At 43.6% G+C, this 21,580-nt stretch overlaps 1 protein-coding gene across 2 annotated transcripts in view; it reads left to right on the top strand.

The window, feature by feature from the left end:
* Positions 1–21,580, top strand: part of LOC135911326 (supervillin-like) — a 174,012-nt gene that overhangs the window by 138,406 nt on the left and 14,026 nt on the right. For both annotated transcript variants that reach the window (XM_065443552.2, XM_065443553.2), the window contains exons 25-32: positions 1,895–2,061; positions 2,675–2,842; positions 4,033–4,144; positions 5,005–5,156; positions 11,274–11,376; positions 12,943–13,150; positions 18,606–18,748; positions 21,142–21,297. In XM_065443552.2, the coding sequence (XP_065299624.2) occupies positions 1,895–2,061; positions 2,675–2,842; positions 4,033–4,144; positions 5,005–5,156; positions 11,274–11,376; positions 12,943–13,150; positions 18,606–18,748; positions 21,142–21,297 (1,209 nt within the window). The remainder of the gene's footprint in view (positions 1–1,894; positions 2,062–2,674; positions 2,843–4,032; positions 4,145–5,004; positions 5,157–11,273; positions 11,377–12,942; positions 13,151–18,605; positions 18,749–21,141; positions 21,298–21,580) is intronic.

Here is a 21,580-nt window from a genome sequence, read left to right as displayed (position 1 = left end):
TATCTGAAGATTATCTGAGCTCATCGCACATCTTGGACAGTTTCCAGAGATTATGTAAAGCAGGAACTCGTGCATTTGCTTCTCCAAGGCCACGTAGAATGTGAAAAAATTGTCTTGGCTTTTTCTCACGAACATTGCAAGTTGCTCGCGCTGCAGAATGCCCTTCACTTCCAGCACCTGCGCAGTGACTACATACACGCAGATGGGGGGCAAAATGCGAAAACACCCATGTCCCGTGCACTGGGGGCACGTTAAAGATCCCCTGGTGGTTGAAATTAATCCACAGTTCCCTCCTCCACTAAGGTGTGCCTCATTATCAAATCGTAGTTTTGGCACTTAAAACCCCAGATTTTTTTTTACTACACACGCGCTCTTAGTTTCAAGAGTGGCTTTCAGTTTACAGAACTTCCAATTTCATTCACATTCACACGCAACTGAGGTGATGCGAATGAAACATGTTCAGTGCAACCTACAAATTGCACAGCGGTGAGTCTTGCACGCTGCTGTTGCAGTGGGGCTCTTTTCTCGAAGTGCAGGTGTGGCTCGTGGTGGTTTTGTTAAATCTGAACTCTACTGTAAAAATCTGTCCAAGTGGAGGTTGGGGCTACATTTGTTTTGGCCACTCATGGAATCCTAAACTGCTGCTTGTGGAAAGGCCTTGTCAACAAACAAACCCGCTGGTGCAGCAATTTCAGTTTTGGCATCCCGTGATCGGTGCCTCTTGGAGATAAATTCCAATGTAATCCATGCTTTCTTGTGGAACGCATGCTGGACTGGAATGCCTTTTGTTTTCAAGCAGTGGTGGTCACCTCTTGCCTATAACGAACAGCTGCAGTTCGCATGAGCCATTCATGTGTGAAGCGAGCAAAACTGAACACCGTGCTGATTTTTCTTCTTGTGGCATGAGCTGCCACAAGAAGAAAAATGAAAGTTTGACTACAGTTTCAGACTCTTATTTGGCAGCATCTGCCAAAAGAGTGCAATTTCAAATTTGTCTACATGAAATCTTTGCGACGACAGGAGAAGTGATCGCATCTATGTTAGACGCATACTTGGAGGGCAAGTGTATCGAATGTGTCAGTGAACAGGAGTTCAATGTATGCATAGTACATTTCTATACTTTTGCATGCGAGTTTCAAGGGGATCTTGCAAATGTTGCATAGAGACTATAATTCGATATAGCCTGGTATATTTTCGGGATTGACTGTACTCGTGACACATGGGCACTCCCAAGTTTTTGAATTAAAGGACATCTACCAGAAAGCTGTTCTTGGGAGGTGCCAAAAGACCTTTAAAGGAGTATATCCTTTCTGGCAAGGCAAGTGGAAAAAGAGACAACCAAACTACTTTGTGGGTTTTATATAAAGGCTTAGCCTCGTGTGCAGCCCATCAAAAGAAAAGTTGTCAAAACACTTTGTAATCTTGGTGGTAATCCTATTGCTTCCAGAAATGTTTCTTGTAGTTAACAGACAGCCAGTTTATCTTGCAGTGAACTTTTATTGCAAACATGCTTTGAAATGCATGCAATTGGCCCTGACGCAGATGTCGCCATTCTCGCATCGCCATACTTCGCTCGGGCAGCTTTGTCTGCATAACGGAGACTGCACCGTATTGTCTTCTGAAAAACTCCTTTTTGTAAGATGTCCTTTAGTGCAAAGTAAAGGGGCTTACTTAAAAGGACTTCAGTTCGCCTGTGTATGAGGTGTATAAGCCTCAATGTCTCGTCACTTTAGCCAATTGCTAGGCCTAATTGATCAAAATGTACACGACCGTCGCCATTTTAGGTTTACGAAATGAACTTTCATTCAACTTTGGCGCATAGAAATTGCACATCCAAAAGCTCACTTCTGCATAAGGTTTTCATGAAGACTCGTTCCTTGTTCATCCCTTACAGGGCCTGAAGAACAGAAGTCCATGGCAAGTGATGTGCGGCCCAACTGGACATTGTTTGCCAAGGTGAACCAGCACATGGAGCCTGTTCTGTTCAAGGAAAAGTTCCTCGATTGGCCAGATGATGCCAAACTGATCCGTGTCAAAAACAAAGCACAAGAAGATAGCAAGGTGTGTTCCTTTCAGCCATGTTTCACTGCATGCATCTCATTTGCTCTTCTTTTTTTTTTATGGAGTTGTTGGATTATTGAAGGGGCTTTACCAATTGTCAAATATTTCTATAATTTTTAGATTAAAGGTGTGCTTAATCGGAATGGCACACAGCCTCAGATGTAACTTGTTCATGAATGCAATGTAAAATGACCATGAAAATTTAAAATGACATTGATTTTGATTAGAACTAACTACTTCAATTGAATATAGCCATGTTGTTCAAATAGAGCATGGGGTGTGCTGTTCTGGGCAGCAATATGCAGGTGCGAACTTGAGGAAGTAAATTATTCAAAAGCTATTCGGAAAATATTCATATTTGCAATTGCTGGCTATTCCACTTGAAGATTGAATCGAATAGGGGAATGTTTAATTCGTTATTTGAAATCTATGAATATTCGCACAGCCCTAGCTTCTACTTGGCTGCACAGTGTTTGCCAGCGTTGATCCACACTTTTAAGTGTTCATGTGTCACTAATTTTACTGTAGTTACTAAGCATTTGCTTACTTCTCAAGTGAGGTAAGAATGGGCAGTTTTCCTAATGTGAATATTTGCACTATATATACATTACAGGCTGAATCTCTTGATTCGGAGCTGAAGCCTTGTGATGCCAAGGAACTGCTGGAAAGACTTCCCAACGAACCAGACCTTGAACTTTCAGGCTCCCATTTGGGACGAGGACTTGAGTACTACGACTCCCTTGAACGCAGACAGTACTACATAAACACACTGGCAATAAAGGTAACCTTTGAAACTTTTGTGTGGCAGAGCCTTGAGGAAAGCAGGCTGCTGTTAAATTTAAAACTCCTTGTTCTTAAGATTGACTCCTGAAGCGAGGATGTCAATGAAAATACGTCCATGTAGCACCAGTGGAACCTCATTAATTCGAACTACAAGAGGACCAGAGAATTATTTGCAGGAAACACAGTTCGAACTAAAGTGAGCCCCATGAATATTGTGGTCGATAACGGGAATGGTACATATGGTAGCTGAATGATAATATGGAATTGTCAGGGGCTGCCCAGACATTTCAGCAAAGTCCAAAATATCTAGTTTGCTAGAAAACAAGTCTATTTTATTCCACAATTGGCCAAAATAACTGGTAAGTGCTTTGCTGCAGGCATGCGCATACCGTATTTACTAATGTAAGGATTGCAAATTTTATTCCAAAATTTTTACTGGGTGGGGGTAAAAAAAAGCTCTTTTCGGGCCCGCCTTAGGAAGTTATTTAAGTAACCATAGCTCAGGATGTTTGATTACTATTCAAACAAGTCTTCTTTAAAAGAGAAAATTGGGCTTAAAATAGCCTGTGGTGCAATCAGACATAAAAACCAAAACCGCCTTCGCTATGTTTGCTTCCTGTTTGCATAATATGGATGCATTGTGGCAAAGCTGACTGAACATTGTGTGGTGAAGCTGATTTTAGGAAACTGACCACTATTGTGCGACAATTTTTCATGATAGAAAAATCAGGTGCATGTTAGGTTGTTCGTTTAGGAGCTTTGATGCAATTTTTGTTACTTTGCTACTTTGGACACATAGAAAGTGGCCGCACATTTGATTCAGGGGCTTGTTAGTATTGGGCAAATACTGCCAAGTAAAGCAGCATATTTGTTGTTTTTTTTGCGTCCTGTTTAATTTGAGCCGCCGGATAATTCAATCCAATTTTGTCTGTCCTGTCGAGGTCGAATGAATGGATGTTGACTATACATATGACTTTGCCGAGATCAGCCAGTCAGTTTAAATTATCCACCAATTTTGAATTACCAGGATTCCACTGTACTGTGAAGTACACAAGATGTTTTTGGTCAGTCTTTGTGGTCTTTATTAACCAAGTAATGACAAAGTGCAATATATAAATGACTTGTCATGCTAGTAAAATGGTGCTCACTTTATACTGATAAAAATTAATCAATTCCATACTTTTTCAGGTTTGGCATATAACGGAATATGAGCACAGGACACTTCCGGAGTCGAGCTATGGCCAGTTTTACAGTGGCGACACCTATGTTGTCCGGTGGCAGTATGCTGTATCGCAAACTGGTAAACTATCAAAGCTTTTCTTTTTGTTTTACATTCCTTTATGCACAGGAGTGCGAGTCCTTGAAGCTTGAGACTTCAAGTTTGCACTCAAGATTCTCATGCTCCCATTGCTCAATTAATACATAAAATAATGAACCTGGGATGTGCATTCTTTTGCAAGGCGTATATGAAGGTAACTAAATTACATGCAAGATTGCACTACAGTCACTTTGATATAGGTTGTGTTCCAATGCTCAAAGTAGACTGCTAAATAGACAGCTAAGCAGACAGCGGCCAGCACAAAAGATAGCTTCGTGAAGACAGCATCGAAGTAAAAAAAAATGTTGGTTACTTTGCTGTCCAAACAAGATGGCGGCCTAGCAGAATGCTTGGAAACTCGGTGTAAATCTCTGTGCACAAGAAAACATAATATATGATGTTATTTGGTTTTCTTGATGTGTTCCATTACTTTGGCTGAAAGCTGACTTGGCTCTCAATGTAGACTGCCTGCAATGGTGGCCAGAATTGGAATGTCCATAGTGAAGTTGCATTTCCCTCAGTAAAGATTGCTCTAAATTTCCTAGTATGTACGCTTGCTCATGCTGTTATTGCTTCAAGACGGTGCCACAACCGACATCTACATCCCAAGTGTCCATTTTGATTTGAATTCAACCTTGCTGCTTGGTTTTCATCATGTTCTAAAGAAATTAATAGTAAAATCTGCTTTGAATATGCATGCAATGGGCTACAGCCATATTGTGTCGCACGCATTGCTGATACCCTATAGTACTGAAACTCAGTCAGTTATTTGAAAACAACTTACGGGTGGCATTGTTGAGCCAGCTGGCATTCCATCTGTTGTCACTATTTTCTCGCAACAGGACGACATTTGTCAGGGCAGAGGTCACGACATGTGGCAGCAGGGCGGGAGCGATGTGTTTACTTCTTCTGGCACGGCCGGGATTCCACAGTTACCGAGCAAGGAGCTTGCGCTTTGCTCACTGTTGAGCTGGATGAAGAACGAGGACCTCATGTGAGTGGCTGACATTCTTGTGTAGTCGGATACCTTTGAGCCCTGTAGGGGTTAGGGGTTGAGGGACGGACTTCGGGATGAAAACCCAAACTTGGGAGTATTTATTCTACATTATATACAGAGAGGTGAGAGTCATTTAACAGTTGTACAGTCATTACGGGCCAGCAGCAACTCGGACGCTGCGGCTCGCGGCAAGAAGTTCGAGAGAGCTGAATCCAGGTCTCTCTGGAAGGCTTCTTATAAACCCTTCGAGCACTGGAAGTCGCGTCATGTTCGACCAATGGGAGAGTCCGCTCAGATGACGCCACTTTCAGCCAAGGGTAGGCGCCCGTGCGATGGTGTCATACCTGGCGAAGAGAGTCGGCGCCTGGTCCTCCTCTCTTGATCACTTGATCCCGGTGCTGCGGCCCCTCAGCGGTAGCAATTGTCTTCTTCAAAGGCGTAGAGGGGTGATGATTGGGCTCTATTGTCCGACGGCCCCTTCTAATCCTGGCGGCGCACGACCTGGGGGCCGCAAACTTGTTTGCATTTGTCTGGTGCTCCTCTGGAATGTGCTTTCCTGCTTCTGCATTCCTCAATTAGCTGTGCTGCGATTCGAAGTGGTTTGGGGAACTCGAAGTAGCCTCAGGAAACGGCGGCATATCTAATAGCCCCTCCACTTTTAAGACTGTACTTTTTTTTTCAGTAATAGTCATTGTTCTTGTCGATGTTGCTTAAAGTGTTGTATGCCCAAAATTTTTCTCGGTAATACCTTGATGGGCCTTGGTGGATAGGGATGCAATCTACCTGCTGCAAAGCATGAAGTCGAGGGTTAGATTCTTAGCCTTGGTGGGCTGAATCTCAATAAACGAAAATTGCTTAAACAGAACTGCCTCTTAAATGAAACACCATCCTCATGGTTGGTTGGCTTTGTGTTCATGCAATTGTATTCAGCTTTGTCTTTCGGTAAGTGTAACTCCTTATAAACGGAACCAATTTCCCTGTTCCCTTGAGCTTACGTTTAAAGATATTCCACTGTATTTTGATGTGATGAAATGCAGTAATGCTTATGGACTTACATTTGGGTGCCCCCATTAATTGACCAGCCCCATGAGGTCAGAAATAAGCCAGAGCCCTTCACTTCAGCCTTCCTCATAACCGCTGTGCAGCTTTGCAATGTTAAACCCCACAATGTAATTTTAGTCTTTAGGATGCAACCTTCACTGCGTGTGCATGATGGGATCTGCATTCTGGTGTAAAGTGATAATTCAGAAATATGCTTTGGCTACAGAGCTTCGCTCGTTAATGCTTACATGGACTATTTAACAAGTAGCTTCATGTCTTTAATGTGAACTAATGAGTTGCTGTAGCTGTACTGTTGCTGTAAATGAGGCATAGGTACACAGATAAGTGTATATCGGAACTTTCATATTGGCCACGACAATTAGCTTGACATAGATACGTCAATTTACAGCTGCTACACACAATTTGTTGAACATATACAAGCACAGACACATTGCACATCCCGCGACTATTCACTCAATAACTAAACTAGTAAAGGAAACATAAACCAAGATTTACAGCCATTTTGTGTCGCACACATTGCTGATACATCTCGTTGATACGATCCCGTTTTAAACAAATTTCCTGGCTTAAATGTTCACATTTGAGAAGACAAAAAATGACCCAATACAGTTATGCTTCTTTTTAGCAGGTAATACGTTCCCGGAAAACACTATTTCACCACTAACATTCAGTACATTGCCACACTGCGATCATATGACATGTTTTGCGACCACTAGATCTCATACAAACAAGAAAAGGCGCTAGGTACGTGTGGTCGAGAGCAGTAAGTGCCCACCATAGCTTTTCTGCTGTACGCACCTAAACGTGATACATGAAAATGCAAGCATGCACAGTTTCCTCTTCTGGTACCAGCGAATCTCCTCACGGGTTTGTGCACTCATAGCTATCGTCTCAACGCTATTGCGGTAAGAGTCTTTACTAGGGGTGTGTGAACACTTGAATATCACTGAATTGAATTGCATAGTGGACATTCAAATAATTTGACTCATAAATCGAATATCTACTGTTACGTTTTTCTAATATTGAATATTTTGGATGGGGAGACTTGTGTTGCCACGTCACATGCTCTGTGGAGCCTTTCATACTTGATGCTGACGAAGCAAGTGAGTGTTTCAATTAGTTTTTCATGCAAAAGGAGCCTTGAGCGTGCTGGAGACGGGTTGTCCCAGCTGAGGCATCAGCAGGCTTTGTCACTGCGAGCATGGCCTCTAAAATTTGAGCACTGTGGCATGGAAATCTGAGGCCATACTGCAAGGGCTCCCCAATGTCTGCCTGATGCTGGATCATGCACCGCCGTGTTGGCCACCTTTGTCGGTGAAAAGTTTGTCCAGGTTGAAAATGATTGATCAAAATTATAATGCAATAGCAGTGCGTATTTTGGGAAGTGTGAAAGCCTGTGCGAAGATCGGGCCGATTAGCCGCTGATAGGCATGCGGATCGCATTGAATTCGCAGCGACGAACTTCCTACTGCTTCAACAGCTGTCAGTCTAAGCAGCAAGTATGATCTCGGGATCGATCACCACTGACGAGCTGCCTATACAAACATATCAGCGGCTAACATTCTGCCATGGCTTGCGGCTCGTTACCGTGTCTGCCAGAGGTTGAATTTTCGTCATGGTCACGCTCCCTAGGCCATTAGGCTAAATCGGCACTGCTTTATAATGTGTCCACTATTAAAGTTACTGTTTGGTGCAGAATCGACGCAGAGCTGCGTGACACTCAGAAAGCCGACAAACCGCCTCTCAAATGAGAGTGTACGGTATGGCAGTGTGCAGAAGTTGTGTGAACGGAGGGTCACGTGAACTTGCTATGACCCTCCAGATTTTATGTTTGACCAGTGGCAAATCATACTGAACCTGACAATGAAAGGACATGAATGGCACCTGCTCTTTACCCTTCACGTCGCTACGCGCGAAGGGGTCGCCGAGTCATGTGATGCGCAGTCATTTTATTCGTCGCGCAGATTAACCTTTCGATAACCCACCTGCCATAAAGTTGGGACAAAAAGAACTAGAAAGCAAAATGTTCTATGCAATAAATAAATGGTCACTCATACCTGCCAATCCTCCCGATTCACCCGGAAGACTCCCAATTTTTTACTGAACTTACCGATTGTACGAACACTGTCTTATATTTCCCGAAAAGTGGTCTCTTTTCGCACAATAATGGTTTTTGTGAAACCGGCACCGCAGAATCTACAGCCACATCGTAATCGTCAGCATCGCCAACGACGGCCGCACTAGCACCTTCGGTGCCATCAACTAAGCAGCCGACTACAGTGCCTAGTAAGCCGACCAAAGCCAGAGCCAATGTAGCTCTTGCATTTCATGCATGCCTTCCTCCATGGCGCATCTTGTTGCTGCTGCTTGTGTGTACGATTAGTGTTGGCTAGGCCGTCTGTGTGCAGTGCACCGTGTAAAGTTAGAATCCTCATGTCCTTGATGCCATGGTGTTATCAAAGCCCAAGAAAAGGTACTTGCAGAAGTTTTTGCGATTTCCGTACTTTTTGACGTCAAGAAAAGAAAATTTTGCATTTTGTACAATGCGTGGATGCGACGTCAGCGTGTCTCACGGTGGTGAAGGCGACTTGAAGCTGCACATTTACACAGCGAAGCATCAAAGCTAAGTTCGCACCGCTGGGCAGCAAGGCAACGTAGTGAACTTTCTCTGGAACAACTGTGACAACAGTGTCGTACATGTGGAGTGCCTGTTTACGGGATTCCTTGTCAAACACAACCTACCCCTTACTCTCAGTGACCACGTGTGACCTCTTCTACGGAAAATGTTTCCTAAATGTGACGAGGCGAAGCGTTTCGGAAGTGGATGCAACTCTGAAATGCAACTCTGAAGAATGCGGAGGGGACCAACCTGAAATTTATTTCACAGGCATCGCTCTCGTCTTCATTTCTTTATTCAGTGTTTCCCTCAGCTGCTGCTCAGAGATTCCACTCCGAGATTCTACTATTCTACTCGGCTGCTGCTCCGAGATTCTACCATTCGGTATTAACACATCCCTAATCTTTACCTATTGTTTCACAGCGTGTGTGGCGTAGTGCTGCTGAAAGTGTACTGCATGCATTTAATAGGCGATAACCCAAATGCCACAAAGTAGGCATTGTTTCACTGTGGTGGCATTGTATTCCAGTGTTGGCCATGTGCCTGATTACGTTTTGATTCCCTGTTAATCGTGTTAAAACACTATGCAATAGGAAAACAACAAAGCAGGTCTCGGGCCGCTCGCACCCCACCCACTTAAGGTGCGTGGCTGTCTTGAGTTACAATTATTTTTGTAGAGTAGGTGTGCCAAACTTCCCGCTGAAATGCCCTACTTGAAGCTGCTGACCTAGGCCAAATTCGAAAAGCTGTAATGTGAGCTTTCCGAAGCCACAAAAATGACACCTGTCACGGGCCGCTTACCACCAGCTCGGCACTCGTTGGCATCTCATACTGGCATCTCATGCTGCAGCAATTCGTGCAACGCTTCACATTACGTAGATGTCAATGAGTTGGATGTACCAAATTTTTAGTGACTTCAAATCATACGTTTTTCCGTATAGTATGATATCTTGCAATTCTTCCAAAATGTATGAGTGACACTGTACATAAATTTATGTACTTGGTACTTATAAATGAGAAGGGAAACCAAGGGCCTGATTTTTTAGTCATATCATAAGAAGCTGACAAACAGACACCAAGGACAGCATAGGGGAAATTGCTTGTTCTTATCAATTGAATTAAAGAAAGATGCTTTAATTCAATGAATATGTACAAGCAATTTCCCCTATGCTGTCCTTGGTGTCTGTTGGCTTCTTGTGATATCCTACTAAGAAAGAACTATACCCCAACAATATATGTGCACATTCTCAGCCACATTCCGAAAAGTTGCATCTGCCTGGGCTTCCCGCCACTTTCTCGATAAAATCGATCGTATCCTTCATTGCCTGTGGCATCTTGGGCATCTGGCAGTTCCGACCCTTCAGTGGTGATGCACAGCAACTTATTCATGTGGCTAGGGAGAAGGCGGCTTCCTTTTTGGCAACAAAAGTTGGTTGACGGTTGAAATGGAGCGCTCGACCGTGGCTATGGTGATTGGCAGCAGCAAAAGATGGAACGACTATATTCTGCAACTTGGGAAAACATACAGCGATGGTTGAAGTGGGGAACAACAAGAAGTGGAGATAGAAACACAATGCATGTTAAATTCTTCATCTAGATGCAGAATGGAGCATCTTCCAATGACTGAATTTCTGCCATCTTGCTGCTGAATTCCTTCCTCCCATGCTTGGGCCCTGGTCCTGGCGCCTTCAAGTGTGGGCTGTCTTCGTATTTGCTTTACTTTCCTTTGCGTGAAAATTGTGGTTTCTTCCTCCACAAGCCAACTATGCACAGTGTGTCCCTTTGCGTATATGCCCTTCTTCCGGTGCTATTAAACGTAATTTCTGGTCAAGCATAAAAAAAAATTGCTCCGAATTAAGGGGTGCCTTCCTGCATGTTTAGTGCTGGAGGTTGCATAACCTCGAGTTTCAGAGATGCGTTGGAAGGGAGAGGCAGATGAAGCATTTACTCCCCACTGCCAGTGCTTTTCATTATAGCATTGTTCCACTGTGGGCAACACTATCAGCTGTGGGGGTGGAGTAGATGTCAAAGCATGGTTCACTTTGCTTCGAACCGCTGATCTGAAGATATTGTCAACACTGCAAGAAATCGTATGTTTCATCGCCAGCTCCAAACTTAACAAAATGATTTCCTCTAATTTGAAATTTTTTTCCAATTGTCCAATAATTCTGAAAATTTGCACCCCCCTACATAAAAAAAAATTTGCACTGACTGTATTTGCATAAAAGATTAAATTTCAATACATAAATTTCGATGAGCAAAGCAAATTGCATATTTTACCAACTTCGCCATTTCGAGGTTTAACTTTACATAAATTGAGAACTGTGGCTGGGACTTGAAAACTAAGTGCTGTTACATTCTGGCAGTGTAATACCATGTAAACATGTGCTTTGCTTCTTAATAAGTCATTCATTCATTCTTTCTTTTTTTGGCAGGTGCGTGTCTTGCAAGGTAGGGAACCACCCTGCTTCTTGAACCTCTTCAAGGGCAAGATGGTTGTCTACAATGGAAAACGGCAAGAGGAAGCTGTTGACTCAGGTTGGTTGGAGCAGCAAACAGTAAAGAGGGCTACTGTTAACCCACATTCAAGATGTGAGGTATTGTTGCCCAGATTAGCCTCACCTCCATTGCTTAATGGTGCAGTAAAGGCAGCCATTTTACTCTGACAGTTTGGCTGTCCTTTGTGTGATGCTGTAGGATAATGCGATGTTGAAGTACAGTAATGTAAACTGCGGCTGTTCATTATTGGCAGGAGCAGATCGCCACTCTGCTTCAAAAACCCAAAAGGCATCCCAGTCCAATGTTTTCACTCAGTGGCGCTGGGCATGGGATACTGAACTGGAGATGCTGCTCTGCCAGGTTTGTCTTGTGAACAAGGGCTTTCGTAGAATGGTATTTTAGGATTCTGGAGGGGAAAAGCTTGGAACGAAGAGACATACCAGCCGCAAGGTGTCAGGAGTGCTGAGCAGCACACAAGAGGGGATGTGGCCCATTGCCCACATCTGACCATAAGCTGTTTCAGCAGCATATTGTTGGTACTGTAATGGGAGTTCGGCGCCCTGAATGGGTTCCAAGCGGTCCACGACACACCCAAATCTCGGCTGTACCAAGAACCAATTATTCCCCTGACGCTACTCTATTCTTCTGCTTGCCCTTCTCTTCCTCTTTTTTCACTTGTGGCATTCTTTGCCATTACAGTAGTGTAACATACATGGTGGCCAGACACACTTACGTGTGATTCACCGCACAATTGCACTGATGGTAGCATATGTTGTATCTGTACAGGCTAGCTTGCATCCATGATGCACCCATTTCAACCTTGTCTTGGATATAAATGCACAACAAGCACTCACTTGGATACACGCAAGGTGCACTGCGGTCTCGTGCCTGGGGACACAGGCTTTTAGGGTTAGCGTTGCAATCAGTATATCAGGCCATTAAGCAGTGCAAACAACTAGCAACATTCGTGAGCAAAAAATAAGTCGTTCTGTGTGTCTTACATGGCCTTATAGAAGTAAATTGTCAAGTTCCCGGTTTTTATGATCTTGGGGGAAACTGTTGGATGTGTGGAGGTCTTGGAGAGGCTCCAGATAAGCATATTTTAGATTTCAGATTATTGATATATTAAACCATTTCGCAATCTCCTTTGAGTTTGATATATTTGGGATCGGTTATATTCATTTTTAAGCAGGACATAGACATCAGGGGCTGTATTTTCACAGGAATGGCTCTAATCCTTTTCTTTGCCTACTTTGTTTTCCCCTTACGAAAGCTCTATCCTTGATGGGATGCTTGAGTGATTCTTTGGATGTTTTAGAGCAAGGTTAATCTACCAATTCAGCTTGTCTTGATTTTTTTGCCCTAACCACCCATTTGAACAGCTTTGTGTGGGCAAATTTGATGCACACCCCTCCACTGTGACGTTCCCCATAGCCCAGATGTAGCTCAGAGGCTTAAAACATAATCACTCATTCACTTGGCTAATCATGCACCTTATCAGCCAACAAATCAAGCAAACGGTGAATAAGTTGTCATCGGCACAATGCTGAAGTGTTGTCTGGGTAGTGTGACCTCCCTCGTCAAGTGATGTTGCCCCCATTGTAGGAGACTGGCGCATGTTTGTGGTTCGTGGCGAGTGCCCCTTGGAGGCAGCTCTGGTGGAGACACCGGTTGGTGTTGAGAACCTCCGTAGCCGTGGCTCCTTCCTGCTGCTGAGTTGCTCCACCGGGCGCATGTACCTGTGGCATGGGGCCAAGTGCAACCCACACTCCCTGGAAGTGGCGCAGGCTGCAGCAAAGTCCATTGTGGAAGAGTGAGTCTCTACTCTGTCTCAACCCGTCCTATGTTTTTGGGGAGCTCAGCTCCCTCTTACAATTTAACTGATCATTGTTTCAGGTGATACAGATTTACGATATGCGTGCACAGTGCATCTCTTGCTTTTCAGCTTTGACTGCCTGGTTCATCGGATATCGCATTCGTTTGGTTAGGTGTTTCTGAAGCCTGGAAATGCCATTTGCAATATCACTGGCCTCACTGTGAATTCGTTCGGGAACACTTGCAATTTATTGCATGCATGTGTCTTCAAAATGACCACTGTCTGTAAGAAAATTAAAAATGAAAAGAATGTTGTGCTTTAGGCTGATGTCCATCCCTAATCCCTGCTAGAATGCCTGGAGTGCTGGCTTGCAGTCGCTGAAACATTGCTTAATTTATCAGAGCGGAAGACTTCTCGAAGGGTTGAAACATAGACTGGCTTCGTTTACATCTTGAGAAGGATTAGCAGATTCCTGTCGCGTGCCAGCGCCGACTTCGTGTCACGTTCGATAGTACAAATGTCTAATTTTTAACTTTACTACTTTTAAAACGAAACCACTCATTAAGCGGGTGTGGTTTAACGAGGTTTTACTGTACTTGAGATATGGGTTAGGTAAGGTGAAAAATAAAATCGTGCAAAACAGCATCCATCATCAAACCCTGTAATAACCGTTAAACCTATAAGCAATATGAATGTCACCTGTTGCCTCGTCTGGTTTTTCCCTAATTGTACAACATTTTTCGTGCGAAATTGGCAACTGGGAACAAGCTGATTTGATCATAAGGATGGTGACTTGTGAATAAGCCTGATGGACGCTACTCACTTTATAGCCATGGCTTGGGACCGAGTCACGCCAGTTATGATAGCCAACTGTTTCAATAAGTGTGGCTTCATCAGGAGTGCTACAGAGATGCACCCTGAGCTGGAGGACCCGGCAATTGAGGACTAGGGCCAGCTTGGGGGGGATGCTGGGTGCTTCATGCACGATTTCGTCATCGCGGACGACAACCTTGCTACTTGTGTGCGCATGGTTAAGGACATTCTCATTGAGGCCATGTTTGAGGCTGCAAATTTGAGTGATAACAAAGGCGAAACACTGCACGCTCTTGACATCCTGAGGCATGCTATGGCCTCGGGTGAGTTCAGCGACGACACGTGCACGCATCTTTATAGATTTGAAAGATGTCTACTGGGTGGCCTGACAAGAAAGAAATAGGACAGCAGGGAGTTCTTCTGCCCCAAATAAATTATTTTTTTTTTCGGTATACTTCTTGCTTCTCTAAGTGAGAAATTGGAGGATCCTTAAAGGGACACTAAAGGTTACTATTAAGTCAACGTGGACTGTTGAAATACCATCACAGAAACCTCGAAACGCTTGTTTCGTGCCAAGGAGAGACTTATTTTAAGAGAAAATGCGTTCTGAAGCGTCCGCGTACCTCTAGCGCAGTTCAAATCGCCCGCCCTCCGATCGAGGAGAACTGACATCATGGTCTCATAGTGACGTTGCGCCATCGGTGAGTAGAACGGCGTCCGCAGACGGCGCTACGGCTTTTCTGCGCAAAACGCAAACGCGCGGCCAGAAACAGAGCCAAGACAGAGCCGACAGCAGTGCGAAAGCGGGAGTATGGTGGCTAGCGGAAGGAGGAACGCATTACGTCCCACGGCACACGGAGAGTCCGTTTTCGTTAAACTATAGGCTGCGGCGAGCTCGCAGCGTGGTCGGCTTGGTCTGTGAGCCTTTTCGCACTCGCAACAGGGCATAAAAAAGTGCGAATCGACGCAAAACTCGGCCTAGAAACGTGCTTCGCCACAGCCAAGCTGGCATGACCCAGATGTCGTTTCCCGCACCGCCACCAGGCGCCGCTACTATACCGCAATACGCCCATAAGCTGGTACTTCATTCTATGACGCTAACTTCGACGCTCGTCGCAATGGACCCTGACACCGACAGATTGGCTCGCGATGGTGGGCTCAACTTCAGCGATTTGAGCACCGACGAGCGCAACCTGCTGCTGAGGGCTCGCACTGCCGGCGTCGTTGCGTACTACGACGGTGGCCTCGACACCGGCTCTCCGGAGCGGGAAAGCAACGAGGGCTTCCCACGACATCACATGGACGTGGCATTCTCGCTGCTTGTTCCAAATGAAAGTTTCGCGAGCCAGCAGAACCCTCACAGCACGACGCGATAACGAAAGTACTGAAACTCCAAAGCGTGCGCGGCGCAGGGTCGAGCGCGCAGAGTCGAGCGAAAACGAAACCTTTCGAACGCCCATATTACTGAAGGGCAATGTCAAAATGTTATTTTTTCTTAGAATCGAATAGACGTAGACAAGTAGCATTTTTTTCCGTTTTATAATCGAATGAAATGATATTTTTAATACGAGTAGTTGAGTATTAGTAACATAAATTACGGGGAGACCTTACGTCATCGGTTTAGTACCGGAATGTCGCTGGGGGGTCTCAAATCGTGTCATGCATTTACCTCAATTTCTCGGTTACTAAAGCTCTGTTCGCGATTATATTGACGCCTTAGACGTTCTAGAACATTGCTCTACCACTTTAACTTGACTTTCTGGTAACCTTTAGTGTCCCTTTAAGCTTTGGCTTATAGATTGGAATGCAATAGCATTCAAAGATGCTTCTCAGACTATTTCCCAGACTGATTCTCGCACTTCCCAGCAACTGCAGCTTATGTAACCACAATGTTTACCAGGAAACGCTGGCACAAAGGCGAGCTTTCTGGTAGACGGCCTCTTGCATGGGCCGGTCCCGGAGGTTGTGTACAGCCGTGCTAAAAAACCTAATTTTCAGGCGTGTTATTGTTTTGCACTTCTAATATTTGTCTTAGAAGATTTAACATAAAAGGCATGCGTTTTTGTTGTTTTATTTCATGACATTTGTTTTTTGGTTGTCATTCTCAAAAACCTGAGGAATAACTTTGTCAAGAATGTAAGCCAAGGTATGCGCAACTTTCATGATAGAATGGTGTGGCAATATAGCCCGCGTATACTGCATGTCAGATGTCATATGGCAAGGAGTGGTATATACATATACCTAAATGTATGCTGGAATCTTCGCTCGCGGACAACTCCGCCGCCGTCCACACCGACAATGGATTTTCTGAGACAGGGGGTCCTTAACGCTATCGCATTAAAAATTTGTTGCTGTGAATTTCGTTAATTTAGGTTGCCAGTTTTCAGTGTTTTCAGTGATACGAATTTCCAATGACGCAAATATTTTTCGTGACCCCGTAGAATTTGTATCAACGAGATTCCACTCTACTTGCTAATAGCCACCAATTGCTTGATGTAGTAAGACTGGACTTGGAGGAGTCTAGACATCCTACCTTTGCTCTGTGCAATTGCTTTGTGCACAGCAATGGGGCTAATTGACATGCCTAGGTCACATGTAGCTCAGTGGTACAATAGACTTCCGTTAATTTGACTTCCGTTAATTTGACTTCCGTTAATTTGACTTCCGCGAATTTGACTTCCGCGAATTTGACTTCCGCGAACTTGACTTCCGCGAACTTGACTTCCGCGAACTTGACTTCCGCGAACTTGACTTCCGCGAACTTGACTTCCGCGAATTTGACTTCCGCGAATTTGACTTCCGCGAATTTGACTTCCGCGAATTTGACTTCCGCGAATTTGACTTTTGTTAATTTGACTCCAGTTATTTCAATCATGACGGTAGGTTACGGTCGACGCTGGTAGATTTCTGTGGGACAAAATTTTAATTTAGATTCGAAGTGAGCCTTCATAAAATAATTCAAACTTGGCTGATCATATGCATGTGACCGATCCCAGTGGCAGCTCTAATAGTTGCAGTGTCCATTTTGGCAGTGTGTAGGGCACACAGAATGCATTGAAGACGTCATCTTCTGCCGAAAACGCCAATTCTTGACATGCCCCAGAAATATTTTAATGCAGGGGCATGCAAATATTCGAAAAGTTCGAATATTATCGAATATTATATCTTTAGTATTCATATTCAATGCGAAAAATAGATATTCGAAAATGTTCAAATATTCGGTTGGGTTCGAATATTCTAATCAAGCCGAATATATTGCTGGCTGTGCAGGAGAAAACACACTTCTTAGCATTTGTTTCTATGTCTAGCGTATTGGGGCAATTTTGTGCTGAAATTTGTGATAATTTCGTGTGTTGGCGAAATTTCGCCTGTAAAGCGCACTCAGCCATTAAACGCCTAATGTTTGCGGGAAAGCCAGCCTCTCAGCAGCAAGGAGCACAGGTTTGCAGGTGGCGAGGTGGCACTTATTTTTTTTTTTTCACAGCGCCATCTCCGATTTTGAGCTTATTGCTTGACAGCAAGTGCAATGAGGGACGACTGGCACAGGGTCAAATGCCTCCGCGTTTGGGAGCATTTGATGCAATATAATAACGCACAGGCTGGCAAGGACAGCTATTGGGAATTACTCAATTTTCCAAGTTAACATGAGCCGAATACACAATGATTTTATATAACGGCTTACTAGTCTCGTTTTTTAACATTGACAATGTGATTGGAACATTCCGACATAGCAAATTAACCCAACTTGCTAATAAATGCATGTGCATGTCATTATTCGATATTCAAAGCTAAGTATTTGTATTCGATTTGTATAAAAACATTGTTGATATTTGCACACCCTTACTTTAAAGCAAGAAAATGTGCATAGGGGAGTCTGGAAAAAGGACAGTTCAACTGGAGATATTGTTGAAACTAGCTTCCAGTGCTCCTAGCACTTTTCCAAAGGAAAGCTGCAAAAATGTGCTTTGGTTGGCTCAGCAGTATAATTTTCAAATACTAGAAGCTTCACTTGGGTTGTCAATTTTTCGATCTTACATATAATCTGTTTGAATGATGCCTTAAGCAACAGTAGATGCTCATGAGTGCATGTTATTTTGATAATTGTTTGACTAATATAGAGGGAAACATTATTTTTCCCTCCGTGGGTTGATTGTACTCATCGGTTAGAATAGAGGGCATGCTACGTTTTTCTTCCTAGGTAAAGAATTGTGTGCACATTGGATTTCTGCTTTGTTTAGGAGCTCCAATGTCATTTTTACATTGGTTTTCTACTTTGAACCCAAATGAATGGGTACATGTTCGATTCATGGACATGTTAGAATCTGGAAACATGCTGCCAAATGAATTTTCAGTGAATTTATTTTTCTGCCGCTTGTTTAATCCGACCTGCCAGATAATTAGACCGATTTCATTGGTCCTGTTAGAGTCGAATTAATGGAACTTGACAATCTTTTTTTCTCCACATAAGTCAGGGAAACGGCAGTTGCTGGCAGAGCGATTGCCGGCATGCTTTGTATAAGTGGATCCACCGTAGCTGGCATCCAACCTCCTTTTCACAGTCTGCAAGTGTAAGAAGTGCAAATAACACATGCCTTGCTTATCATGATTATCATTTTGTATTGTTGTGACATTGTTGCAGAACACCAGCAGAGATGGCCATAGCAAAGGACGTGGAGCCGAAACTAACAGAAGTGAGAGAAGGTGCTGAGGAGCGAGGGTTTTGGGATGCATTTGGTGGTGACAAGAAGAAGAAACAGCACCTGTTTGTTTCACTCTTAGACAGTGAGTGTGCCCTTAATATGACACTTACATCTCACAAATGTGCTGATATACATTCCTTTGTGTCGCTTCACCAACCCATCCTCCAGCTACAATGGCTTATTGGATATGGGATTGTGCTATTAAGCACTAGGTCACAGGTTTGATTGCTGGCTGCAGTGGCCGCATTTTGATTGGGGTGAAATGCAAAAAACACGTGTACTATGCTTTGGGTGCATGTTAAAGAAACCCAGGTGGTTGAAGTTAATCCTTAGTCCCCCACTACGGCGGGCCTCATAATCATATTGCCACTTTGGCACATAACACCCCAGAGTTTTTCACCAGCTCAGTCACCATACCTTTTCCAAATGCTCTTTCAAGAGATTGTGACTACTCTGCATTGGCTCTTTCAATGCTTAGACCTGCCATGTTAACTCGGTGACTGTGGTAGTCTGCTGCTGAACACAAGGGTTGCAGACCTAATTCCAGGCTACTGCCATATTGCTTCAATACATTACTCAGTCAATAATCAATATTTCTGTGTTTACTAGATACTAATATTGCAGGTTTGCAATTGCCACAATTGCAACTATTCGTTGGAAGTTGCTGGTAACTTCAAAGAAATCATTACTCTGGTAGGCCTTTTGTATGATCTATGCAATTTTAAGTTGCAGTGTGTAAATACTTCACATCAAACTTTGCCTAGTGTTCTTTTGACGACCCCTGCAAGCCGACAGCTGCGCCACGCACGGAAAGGATTATCTAGCGCGTTGTTACTATGACGGTTATGTGATCGATGTGATTTGTCCCCCCGACACCCCACCCCCTGTGAACTTTACATTTGAATAAAATTCGAACTGGTCAAACAATTTGATTTTATCTACAAATAGTAGCAAATTGAAACACAGATAATTCAACACTTCATGTACAGTCAAACCTGTTGCAACGCACTTGAAAGTTCCGCGTGAAGCGATCATTTTATCAGTAGTTTGTTATACGTGAACGATCCCTTCAATATTTGCAGGTAAGGACAGTGAATGTGATGTTGGTAATTAGTATAACTACACAGCAGTTTCATGTGAATCAGATTTTCAGTATCTCTATTTGTGGCGCCTACACTTTTCCCCATCTAACTGCGAATTTCTGTTAAAAATGTCATCCTAAGAACGAAATGTAGTGTCGTAGCTCCTTCAAAATAGGGCTGGGTCGGTGCCTATCTGGCCATTTCAAAACTAAGAGTGCACCCACCATTTTTTCTTCTAGAGCTTAATGTATGTTACTTATAAGTGGGACGTGAATTAATTCTGCATACCATAGCAAAGCGGAAGTGGAAGTGGAAACTAGTGCAGCTTGCTGGCATTTTTCAAAGGTCTTGCCATTACAGCTGCAACATCAGCCACACGCATGCCATAGTTATGTTTTCTGTCATTTCGGCCATAAAAGTATGAAGTCGAAAACGTAATATGCCCTCATGAACCGGTATCAGCAAAGACATAAAGGGAGCGTTGACGAACTGTGGTCTCCCTGTTACTGTGGCTACTACACAGGGGACTGTGTGGTAACCACTTTGCAACTTTGTGCAGCAGTGGTATGCAATGCAGCAAGTGTGCAGTGCAGTGCAGTGTGCAGTGTGCAGCAAGTGGTATGCAACAGCAATGATAAGATAGCAACTCTCGAGGGACTGTTGATCCAAATTGGTCTTGGTCCAAATCATACAACTAAGCATAGTGTGCGAGTTTGAAGTGTTTCTTGTAACAGTACTATGCTTTTGAATATGTTAAGTTATATCTGGACACATTTACAATAGGCATAGCTGGAAAACCGTAGATACAGGGAAGTGCAAGCATTATAATTGATTAATAATTGTATCTGGGATCATTATAAGTGGATTTGACTGTAGTTAACCTAAAAGATGACCTCAACATTGACATAATTCATAGCTCACGCCATTTTGCTAACTTTTATGTGAATCTCATCAAAAGTTTGTCTAGCATTAAACATGCATGCCAAAAATGTCGTCTAGTTGCCGTATTTGTCATGTATGAGCTGTCTTACAATTAGCAAAAAAAGACTGGGCACTTCACGAGCCTCAACATAAGGTGATGCCACAAAACCCTCGAAAGCCTCAAAAAGGGTCTTCAGGTAGAAAACTAAGTTTATTACATTGTTATCTTTTATCAACTTTGCAAAGCACCACCAAGCTATTTGAAAGAACGTTATTCAGTTGAGCATCTTGAAAAGATCATAAGTTAACCACATGTTGCAGGCTGATGAAATTCTTTGAACTTGTTTGATAGTGACGTTTATATGATATTGCTGTATAGCTGTATTAAGGCAGTGCTCATTGTTCCAGAAATGTTGCAATTCATTGATGAACTGCTGCCTTCAAAAATAAGAATTTGTTTCATATTCTGCAGGCACACTCGATTTCGATTTCACGCCAAGACTCTTCCACATGACACTGGTGTCTGGCACCTTTGAAGCGAACGAGGTGTTCTGCCCCTTTCAGAAGACTGACGTGCCTTGTGCCTATCCGTTCTTGCAGTCAGACCTGTACAATGCTCCACAGCCAGGTGAGCTTGCGAAGTACACCAGGAGCTCTTGGGCTGAGGCTGATTCTCACTCAATTAATCCTCCTGAGCTGACTTATTTGATAAGCCAGAGTCTGTTACAGGTGCCATGAAAAAAGGATCTGGTTTAGACCGTAAACTGCAGTCCACTTATGTTAATTCGACCTGTATGGGACAAATGAAAGTGATTAAATTATTGGACTTGTCATATTGAACAAGAACAAAAAGACACTGAAACACTGGTGATTCATCTCGCAGTATTTGCCAGATCCTAACTCACCCTTGA

The sequence above is a fragment of the Dermacentor albipictus genome, chromosome 1 (assembly GCF_038994185.2).
Source record: "Dermacentor albipictus isolate Rhodes 1998 colony chromosome 1, USDA_Dalb.pri_finalv2, whole genome shotgun sequence".
In the NCBI taxonomy this organism is placed as follows: Eukaryota; Metazoa; Arthropoda; class Arachnida; order Ixodida; family Ixodidae; genus Dermacentor; species Dermacentor albipictus.
This window is presented reverse-complemented; position numbering and strand designations above follow the sequence as displayed.